The sequence below is a fragment of the Haliotis cracherodii genome, unplaced genomic scaffold (genome assembly GCF_022045235.1).
Source record: "Haliotis cracherodii isolate W230 unplaced genomic scaffold, xgHalCrac1.p SCAF_28, whole genome shotgun sequence".
NCBI lineage: Eukaryota > Metazoa > Mollusca > Gastropoda > Lepetellida > Haliotidae > Haliotis > Haliotis cracherodii.
The window spans coordinates 3,475,275-3,486,778 of record NW_027266284.1 but is presented as its reverse complement, the minus strand read 5'-3'; the positions used below and the strand labels follow the sequence as shown (position 1 = coordinate 3,486,778).

The window sequence follows — 11,504 nt, the reverse complement described above, 5'->3', positions numbered from 1 at the left end:
GTCAGTTATTGCCAACGACGATCTACCTATGCAGCGAGTTGGTGTAGTGATTGAGTGTGTTTGAACAGTATTTTTATATCCTGCCATGTGCTGGTTGTTTGTTTTGGTCAAACGTCACAAAGATATTCTGACAGTGTATTTGAATGGTGATCAGACCTCGCTCATATATATTTGAGGAGGAACCTGAGAATATATATATATTCTGAAAGTGGGACCTTTTGTCTTTGACCCAAACTGTCTTTGTTAACTTTCCCGATTGACAGTAACGGCATCATAAATTATGAATTAGAGGATTTGCATTGCATTACACAATGACGTGTAATATTCAGTTCTGTTCCAGATCTCCATCATTTGTGATGTGGAAAAAAGATATCTCAACACGGTATTCAACCTTCTCATTAATGACTGCTTGAGTGAGTATGGTTTTACGCCGCTATAGCAATATTCCAGCAATATCACGGCGGGGGACACCAGAAATGGGCTTCACACATTGTGCCAATGTGCTGAATCGAACCCGGGTTTTCAGCATGACAGACGAACGCTACCCTACCGCCCCTCTCATTAATGAATAACCAAAAGTAGTTGTCGTTATGCGAGTGTGAAACTGCAATGAAAAACTTCACAGTATTTCACAACATAACACATAAATAGTGACGCAAAACAATGCTTTATTAACAATGACAAACTCTCCATGAGGCTTATTAATACAGAGGCTTAACGAGAGCGACAGGTCAAAGTGGGTCAAGTTCAAGGTCATCGATGTTGTTATGACGTCGGCTGTAACACACTCCGTTCTGGACTTTCCTCTTTAGATGCAGCTGTTTTTGGTAATCTACTGTTGTAGATTAATATGTATGTGAAATTTCTAATGAATCGATGGGGTTATTGCGGCAGTCCATTTACTTCAGTCAGATGTACTTTCATGACAGTTGGGGAAAGATGGCGAAATATACACACGAGACAAGAGGTGACGTAATAGAGAACTGATATGTCATCAATTTGGTGCAGCCACTACCTCATTTGCGGCCTGAAATGGATACAAATATATATTAGTTATTATCGTTATGTAATCATGATTTACTAGTATACTGATGATCGAAATACAAACTGCGTATATGAGAGCCGTGATGAGATGCAACCTGTCCATTTGCATAAGGCTAACTGCGAACAGGTTCCAGGTCAAAGCATTCACGATGCTGCTAATATACGAGATTATGCTTTTATGGTATCGCCATAAATATTCATGATATTTTGGATTTTAATGAGGTCACAAATGAGTCCCAAGACCATGTCTACCATGGTCCTTATATATAGGACACGGCTGTCAACAGCCCTACATCCAGCCCAGCCCGAATCCCCAGCCCATACCAGCCCCTGCCCACACCGCCCCAGCCCGCCCCGACACGCCCCGCCCCGACCCGACCCGACCCAGCCCTACTGACCGCTCCTCATGCAGGGGTATGGGATGAAGTGGTTGTGAGACTGCCGCATACAGATGCCCATGTACATCCTCTTCTCCACGGGCTTACTGCCCTGTCCCCCGGCCAGCACACTGGGGTTCAACTTGCCTTCCTGGACCAGCTGGAACACAACCATTCAATACCGTGTCATGACAATATCACTGAATATCACAAGACCCCCCAAAACCACATCATAGTCAATGCCAATGAATGCAACATCAGTCCTTAGTACTTCATCATAGTCAATTCCATTCAGTACCCGTCATATAGCTAGTACCAATCAATACCATACCATTGGCAATATCACTGAATATCAACTCGTAGAAACATTGATTGCCACATCTGTCAATATAACCCCACACCACATCATAGTCATTTAGTACCTTTCATAAAGGGAATACCAATCATGCCACAGCCTAGTACCACTCCATACCACATCATAGTCATTACCACTCCATAACATTGTCGAAACAATGGTCAATATCACTGTGCCAGTATCCCCAGTCCAGGCCGAAGGAATTATGTCACTTTGAAATAAATATGCTACAATTTGAAGGCTGTGTGTTGCAAGCCCACCGGGCAAGACGTATTAACTAGAGTCATATGAAAACATCAAGTGTTCCTTAACTTCTCTTGAGTAGTATTTGTCTTAATAATTGTACCAGTCATTGAATCAGTCCAACTGTGTTTATGCAATCAACGTGTATCGCTCCACCGAGAACTGCAGCAGTACCCGTCTGTCTGCAACGCTCACAGTAAATGAATCGAAAATCAAACAATAATGTATTATTCTGAACCAATTCTGCGCTTTCCTCTTTAACAACTTACTTTATTCCCCTGAAACGAATCAAATGTTTCTTAATTAAATCTAGTCGAGCGATAAGACAAACTCGGCGGCTGTGCAATAGCTTCCGAGGAATGGAACGAGGCACCAACGCCATGCTGCTTTATGACATATGATCACAGAAAATGCCGATGCCATGTCACTGTGCTACGATATTAATTGACATCGCAGGCCGATACATGCTAAAAGGGCACCAGCCGGGACACAATACATTAACGTGATGAAGCCGCATAAAAATTCAGAGTTTTTCTCACATAGGAGTAGAATTACTTGCTCGGCGAATTCATTTAGCTTTCATATTCGACTCGTAATTTCTACGTGAATAGTTCGGTGTCAATAGTGTAATCAGGTGGCGTGTTCGTCCTGACAACTCAAATAGTTCGGTGTCAATCGTATCATGGGGCGCTGTGTTCAGTGTGACAACTTATCACCAGGTTCTACAGCTCCATTGTGGAAAAGTGATTTGGGACCTGCTGTTGCAGTTCTTTGTTGTTTACGTCACGGATTTATGTTTGACGTATGTGACGTGTGCACATAAAGCATATCACGTGACCAATAGTCTCTCTCGTCCCTTGTGTATTTCGTCATTGATTTATGTTCCTATGTACACTTGTTTGATTACAATGGTGAAAAAGTCCCCCGTACAGTGTTGACATGGTGCTCATGGGACGTCCATTAACGGCGATAGCTGTATTGAGCGCAGTAGACGACATCAGAATCAGCAGCTTCGGACTGCTCATCGAGTTTATTCCTCGCCATCCAATAATACTTTGCCAGTTAAGAAATTATCGATTGTTTTTTCGGCATGGCCTTTGGAACAGTTTGTGTAGCCTCACAGTGAGATTCTATTGGAGATGCCGTATGATGATATGGGGGAAGCTAGGCCAAAGGAAACGAAAGAATTAACAGAGAACATATGATTTCTTTGTTGTTGGATTATATCTGTGGTCTGATATGACAGGCACCGTTTGATGACGCTACTTCAGTCACTCTCGCTACTGTGGGGAGTACCATCATTATTTTATTATGTTATCTGCAAAGCGTATTACTCCCCAAATTGTCGCCAGCGCCACGTGTCATAATGACACGATCCGATACTGAATAAATACTTTCTAAAGCCATAACTGAGGTTTGTATATTTATCTCCTCCTAACGGATCACCGCATTGCCATCAACATCCCTGGGACCAATCGACTGAATGTGGTAATTCGATTCCGTCATTCATTCTTTTTCTTTTCAAATGTTTCTCTTTTCAATGGATCAGTTTCTGTGTTTCACGCCATACATACAGCTTGTTCTCGATCATTACCGGCCGCTCCCCCTGCTTTCCTCAATAACTGAGGTGAGTATAGTGGACAGAATACAACAGCATGGAAATATAATCTCCTGTATTGCCAGTCAACATCTGTATTGTCAGTCAGCATCTGTATTGTCAGTCAACATCGCGTCGCGGCAGAAAGAACATTAGAATGATTCCATTTTTACACCCCGCCCCCCATAACAGCAATAAAACATAGCTCTAATTGGATTTGTATAACATCTCTTATTGCTTGACACCACGCAGATATACACATGCACACACATGCCATATGCACCTGGGATTTCTATTGTAATCTATTCATGCTAGATAATCCTCTATGTAACATGAACGTTGGGATGATGCCTTGGCAACTGTAACTGCAATTTAAAGTATTTCCTTTACCCATCTAATCCAAACTTTATGTAAATGAAAACCATCTTTATTTCACTTCCCATTTCCTAAAACATTCTTTTGGGATCAATATATTCATCGATTTTAAAAGGAATTCTCTGAAATCAATATCAACATTTCTCAGCTAAATGCAAACAGATCAAGTTCAATTCCACCTTTTCCCTTTTAAATTTACTATATTCACGTGACATCCATCTGAAAACTGAAGATCTTAACAGAAAACCAATCTGTAAAACGTATCGACATTAATATTGAGATGAGAAGAGATCAGTCACTTCCGACAGCCATGTCTGCAGAGACTGCTGTGTTAGCCTGTGTTTTGGAGATGTATTCGCTTAAAGCATACAAATTGGTCATCAATTTAAGTAGAAGTCCAGATGGCACTTTCGAAACGTGAATGGATTGAATATAATGTAATGGATAAAATTCAGCGGTTAAGGAGATTAAGCTGAACATTACTCACAGGTCGAACTGTTTTTAAACAGTATCAACCGGTTTTAATTTCATAGTCATAACGTAATTATATTATTAATCTATTACAGCCAAATGACTGTGTTTTAAATATTGTTTATGTTTATCCTTTAAGTGAAAGAAAGGAAAGAGAAGATTATAAACACTAGATTGAAAAATTATTTTGTGTGTTGGTAATAACCGACATAAAGAAAAGAAAACCCCGTGCTATATATATGTAACTATTATATATAATTTGGGAGCGTCTTTTTAGATATTTCTACTTTTATATTTTTCAGAATATAACTCTTTCAGGCTCCTTTTAGGATCACTTAGAGACTACGGTCACTTGAAATGTATCGTGTAGAAAGTCAGATATCCTATGGTTAATGAGCAGAGGACAGACATTTTCTCATTTCAAAATGGGAGGAGCTCTACTTGGGCTGTCTGACACCCTCTTCAATGTATTCATTTCCAGAAGCTGATCGTGAGATTAGATCGAAGAGAAATCACCGAGAGACACTAAAAACACCACACTGGGATGAAGAAAAAGCCACATGTCATTCAACCAAGTCCGACAAACATTGTGTGATGAATTAAAAGAAAACATGACCTGCAATTAAATAAGTTTACGAGGCGTTTATCTTCAAACTGATACCCAGCGACATGCAGTAACGCAAACACAACTTAAGGTGCTTAAGGAATGGAGAAGTGACAAGTCGGTAAGGTGACAGCCAAAGACGTGAACATGTCTAAAACAGTGACAAGGGATTGTTTGTAGTTGTATCCGACATCGTTTCTGTCTCAGGGGGACTTAAGGAAGCACATTTAGTAGGGGTAAGGCGATTTGTGTCCCATTAAAAGATTGTGAGGCAAAGATGAAACCAGTAGGTGTTGGATGGGAAATTTCAGGTTTCAGAGACCAATGTCAAGTCGTGATGTCGCACGCTGGCTCAGAGGGCTTGTTGAGGCAGTGAAGACTCAGGTTTCAGAGACCAATGTCAAGTCTAGATGTCGCACGCTGGCTCAGAGGGCTTGTTGAGACTGTGAAATCTCAGGTTTCAGAGACCAATGTCAAGTCGTGATGTCGCACGCTGGCTCAGAGGGCTTGTTGAGACTGTGAAATCTCAGGTTTCAGAGACCAATGTCAAGTCGTGATGTCGCACGCTGGCTCAGAGGGCTTGTTGAGACTGTGAAATCTCAGGTTTCAGAGACCAATGTCAAGTCGTGATGTAGCACGCTGGCTCAGAGGGGTTGATATAGTGATCATGTGTGAATGTTTGTGAATGTATTCAATTAATACATATTACCAATGCGTGTTAAACATTTATGCAGGTTAATGTGAAACGTGAATCTATTGTTTTATTCATACGTCTTGCTGACCTAGCTCACCACGGCTGCGTTTCTCAAAACAATTGGTACACTGCGAGTCCCGACAGTCTGTGTACAGGGATGTGACGTACGACAGCCGCGGGGCTAAGATCGCTAGTGAAACAGGGTCCATATATTGTAAACTGTAAATTTGTAATTCTGATGTTACTACTACAGACTTGTACAATCAGCTATTGATGCCGCACTGTCATTGAATATTTTCTCTACAAACATTATGTAGTTAAAAGGGAACCCCATTCGAATTCTATTTTTTTTATCTTTAGGCTAAGTAGTGTTTAAGACTGATTGATTCACGACAGTTTTATTGTACTAATCCATGCATTAGCGTGTAACATTGTCTTACCACATGCTTATGGTGAAGTCCAATTTACAACTGATGCTACGGATCATCTCATTTTTTGTATTTTCGAAACATATTCTAGCTATGACTCCTTGTTCCCATGAGAGTATTTGTTGACCCGATTTGAAATGTCTAATTCATCTAATGCACAAAACAAGTCTAAACATAGCCGACATAGGACTCGTGCATCCCGCACTGTGTGTGAATTATTCACAACATGACATCTACTACGCATCACTGATGGATCTCGTATTGTGTGAAAGGAGTAGTTGTCTGATGACACACGAAACACGCATGGTTAGATATCCATCGACCAGGAGCATTCGGGAGCGATTGTAAAACACAGTCACTGAATCCTACAATGGGACAATTGGCAACAATTGTAGGAGTCAATCTGGAACCGTTTTATCTACAAACATCACTTACTACACGATCCGTCCCGTCACTGTGGAATTCTTTTTAACTGTTGTTACAATGTTGGTTCTCAACCAATATACTAACGAGGACCCTAGGGAGTGGGTGACAGTTGTTTTACGCCGCAGTCCAGTCAGTATTCAAGTCATAACACGGTGGCGGGCTTATTATTGGGTCGGATATGGGTGAAACAGTGGTTGACAACACGAGCACCGAGCCACGCTGTTTGGGCTTGATGACTAGCAATCTGTCAGGGCCCGTTCCACAAAGCGATCTTAGATCTAACATCGCTTTGTTAAAAAGGGCGGGTTACAAATTGTGAGCAGTTCCCACTGTAATGGGGTCTCACGAGAGCTGTCTGGTGTCTGTCTTGGAGTCCAAGCAGGTGAAGTTATGTCTGAAGATGTTCATATAAATTTGCACTATTTCAATAGTGCTTTTCGTTTTACGCCGCTTTCAGCAATATGTCAGTCAAATCACGGCGGAGGACATCAAGAACGGTCTTCTCAAATTTTGATGTGAACCGAAACGATTTGTAATGAACGATATGACGAGCCGATACCTTAACCGCCAGCCGTGTCACTATCCCGAAATCATACATGACCTATCTAGGCTCCCACGCTCCCGTGAAGATCCGGGGTAGAATAGGTCTTCAGCAACCCATGCATGTCGTAAAAGGTGACTAACGTGATCGGGATGCATGTCATCGTGTCCCAACAGCGTGGATCGATGCTCATGATGTCAATCACTGGATAGTCTGGCCAAACTCAAATATTGACAGACCACCGTCATATAACTGGAATATTGCTGAGTGCGGCGTTAAACAACAAACAAACAAAAGAGTCCTACACAAACACTGAGCTTACACCTACCAGCCCTGTACAGGCCTTTAGGGAAAGGTTCCTTATTGAAGGATAGTGCACGAACGTTCCAAACACGGCAAAGTAAATACAACTTAAGCAGTCTAATTTATCACTACGATAAACAGTAAGTGATTGTTTCAACTCACCTCTTCCATGGCTATCAATACTGTCTGTTTGACCATCTCAAAGTCCTCTTGGCGTGTGTCCATGTACTTTGGTCGTTTTTCTGCTGCAAGGCTAGCCTGTCAAGATAACAAAGCAAATATTGTATATACTTTAGGATCCATGTAACTGCGGAAGTGCAGCAGACTCTACCACCTCCATCTTTATCTACTGTTGCTGCTCTCTGTGTGACTCTCGATGTAGCTGCTATTTTTGTCACGCTGTTTCGTCTGAAAACTGCATCTGTAACTGCACCTTTTCTACAACTACTACTACGACCAATCCTACCATAAGGTACACGTATTGCCTAAACAATAATCGCGTTAAAATGAAGGGATGTTAGCATGAACAATGTCCCCTGCTGTCGGAGTACCACGCCACGTCATCTATCTGGTGACACATTGTGTCTACAGGATCCTCAGTTTAGTCGAACAATGAGTTTACTATGACCATTGACGATTCGTCACAACTGATTGTTTACTATGACCATTGACGATTCGTCACAACTGATTGTTTACTATCACCATTGACGATTCGTCACAACTGATTGTTTACTATCACCATTCATGATTAATATTGGCGACTACAAAAAAGTGACTGCCACAAGAAACGCCACTTCGTCACTTCGTCACAGACAATTGCCGCTTCTCTAAAGGCAAGTGTCTGACAGTTTACTGCAACTGTAGCGTCGCTATCGATAAATACTATTCATTGCACCCTTCCACACAACATTCAACATCGTTGTTTCACCACCAACCACATGTTACAACGTCAACGACACCTATAGCCACTTCAAGACTATTTACCATAAACGCTGATAACCGTGGGGGACCACCCGCTCTTACCATTATCTCTGACGTTCATAACACTCCATCGCACTTTTACGGGAAGCCTACCTTAACTATTTGATCATGGGAAAATGTACTTGACATCGCAGCATTTGACTTTATTAGGCACAAAGCAGTTGACGTGTATAAGTGTAGGCAGTAATGCACTTTGTAATCATACATGTTTTACATTTCCGAATTTAGTTGGTAAGAAAATCTTTCTCAGCTGCGGATACAGCAGACGCTAGATGCAGAAGTTCTGCACGATAGGTTGACTGATCTGTAGTGAACAGTGATGGATGATTCCTGTGCGATCCCGCGATCATCCGACAAGCATAGAATACTTTGTTTGAAAATGCATGATGACAGCATACTGGCAATAGTCCCTTGATGAATGAGCTTTTAACAACACTAAAATGAAACGATTTTAATTTGCAAAAAGAAGTGCTTTTAACTTTGCCAAGGTGTGATGCCAAGAGTCATGAAGATCTTATTGGGATTTGGGAGTAAAACGTCCACGTTTCTTAATCGTGTGTTGATCAGTCGATCTTTCAAACTCTTCAAATTTGTGGGGTTTTTTGGGGGTTGGTCACAAGTAATCCTTACGGCTGATACACCATCACAGACGGCCCTGGTGTGATGACTACAGAGGACCACTACAGAGGTTGAGTGAGTGAGTGAGTGAGCTCAACCCCGCATTGAGCAATAGTCCACATATATCACGGTGTGTCAGCTTGATGTGGGGGGAAAGCCTGGTCTGCTGGTCTCAGACGTTTACCTCTTTGGTGAAACCCACAAGCATAGGGCATGGTGCACAATCATAGGTTTCTGGCGTGCCCAAGGGACGTAACTCAGCGTATTGCGGCGCCTTTGACGACTAGGTCACCCGTGCCCACCAGTTCTATTGGAAGCAATGTCGACTACTCGACAGTCAAGGGGGTCTGTCTCGGTGCTGACTCTCTGGTTACCCCAGTACTATCATGTTATAAATTATCAAGGTAATCAATTTGACTATGTTTTGCACCTTCGGGTATGGCTTTAACATTTATTTAATATAATCGCCAATGCAATTCAAGTCCGCAAATCCAGGATCACGGGAATCGGAATTGACAAACTTATATCAAACGAATTCTTGCAATGGTACTGGTGACAATTATTTCTCGCGGTGTCAGAATTCTGTTCCACACGAGAACCGCCCGGAGTGTGACACTGACAACTATCGGTGTCTATGACAGCTTTATCTATATTGAATGATTGGTGTGACTCCCCCTGGGACACTCGCCTCGCCCCTGAGGATCAGTTTCTGTGTGCAAGGAAATTGGGAACGGCAGCATAGCATTATGTCTTTACAATAAACCACCACCCAACAAATAATGCATGAGGGCATCAGCTGACAGTAAGATTGTTGCTGCGCATCTCGCTATAAAGATTCAATTTCCAACGTTTTTGTATGAATTAGGACTGAATTATTCAGTGTTTCCTTTATGTGTTACTGTGTCTAGAGTACCCGTGTGTGCCATGTATTGCTCAGTTCTTCTTATCCTTGATAATAATTGTCATGGAAATATTTGCATGATCGATGAGTTTATTGATTTCCCCCGATATATCGCGAGGATCGGCGCATCATGTGCAGGTATACATTACTGCTTTAGTATTCACAAACATTGATTCTTTAACTCTTCAACCTGGGTCCTGTCGACTGTTTATGAAAGCTGCATGCGTTAAACTTAATGCTTTACGTGATAAAATGTCGAAAGAGATTGGGGGTTCGCAGCAAGACTAACTGAAAGTTAATCCTTTCAAAATCAATTTTTAAATCCTCTTTCGCAAACTGCGTTGTTGCAGGTGGTCAAAGCAAAACGGGAGGGAGAGGGAGGAGAGAGAGAGGGGGGGGGGGGGGGGGAGATAAACATGGCAGTAGCAGTATGGGAGGGAGCGTTGAGGGACATGGAAGTAGCAACATTATGGTATGTAAGCTTGATGTGGGAGGATAGCCCGAAGTGATGCCGTCCGTAGATTGACAAACCAAGATCCCTAATCAGGGCGAATCTAGGGTTCGAACCCGCAATTGTCGGTCGCAACTCGCATTGTCACGAATCTGTTAGCCTTGCCTACTGTTGTGAGAAGAATTAGTGGTGATGGGGAGAAAGATGACGAAATTCGTATCCTATTATCCAATAGTGGGCGTTATTCAACGATCCAGAACATGTTTAAGTAAACAGATAATTCCCGTACCTCATCCAGTCTGCCTTCATCTGCTGGGAGCCCGCTAGATGTCGCCACTGCCAACAAAGCGAGCAGAAGTGAGCCGAGGACGGTGGTTGTAGTCACATCCATGATTCTGTAAGGTAGAAAGTGGGACATTAGTGTCTGGTGTAGCCGTGCAGCAATTATATACAAAGAAATATATCTATATATACAATCTGAAACTGGATACTAGTGTCGACTGGGTGCATGTTCCTGATGCAAGTTTGGCAAAGTGTTACAATCGTAACATAAAAACGAGGAAAAGACATATCCGGTGTGACTGTTCACAGGTAAATAACAGCCAAACAACCCTTTCCATGACGACAAGTAATCTCTCCCAAAAACAGAGTCTGTTGTCTTTCGACTAAGTCATAAGCATGTGTTTAGGAAACACTGTCAAAAAGTGTTTGTGAACAACGTGAGCGTTTCATGCCCCACCTCTTGCAGTCGTTGCAAACACATGCAAAGGCAACTCAATTGTTCCCCTGAAAAACACGGGAAGATATGGTACAAGTCCAAATTGGGAATTGCATGACATCATGTTTGTCACAGATGCGTCCAATTTGGAAATATACACATGTCTACCATAAAGCTTTTTGAAAGCCTAGCTGAGACATTGCATGTTGTAACTTAAATGAAACAACTTTTGAGCAAGCGTCGTATGAGTCGATTGTACCTCAAAAGTTGTTTTTGTCATTTATTGTTTTCTCGGCAAAACTTCAAATAACATTTACTTTCATGTAGACAATTACCCTGAACCTTTGAAGACAGATGTGTACCTGTAGTGATCTCCA

General features: G+C 42.0%; 1 protein-coding gene across 2 annotated transcripts in view; it reads right to left on the bottom strand.

Annotated features, from left to right (window-relative positions):
- Positions 1-648: 648 nt before the first annotated feature.
- The window catches only part of LOC139473374 (uncharacterized), a 31,323-nt gene continuing 20,467 nt past the window's right edge, over positions 649-11,504 (bottom strand). The window contains exons 2-5 of one of the 2 annotated variants that reach the window (XM_071255926.1): positions 10,699-10,804; positions 7,621-7,716; positions 1,443-1,581; positions 649-1,027 (exon numbers count right to left, since the gene is read on the bottom strand). In XM_071255926.1, the coding sequence (XP_071112027.1) occupies positions 1,017-1,027; positions 1,443-1,581; positions 7,621-7,716; positions 10,699-10,800 (348 nt within the window). In that variant the 5' untranslated portion in view covers positions 10,801-10,804 and the 3' untranslated portion in view covers positions 649-1,016. Of the gene's footprint in view, positions 1,028-1,434; positions 1,582-7,620; positions 7,717-10,698; positions 10,805-11,504 lie in introns of those variants that run through there. The other variant, XM_071255927.1, reaches the window with a different exon arrangement.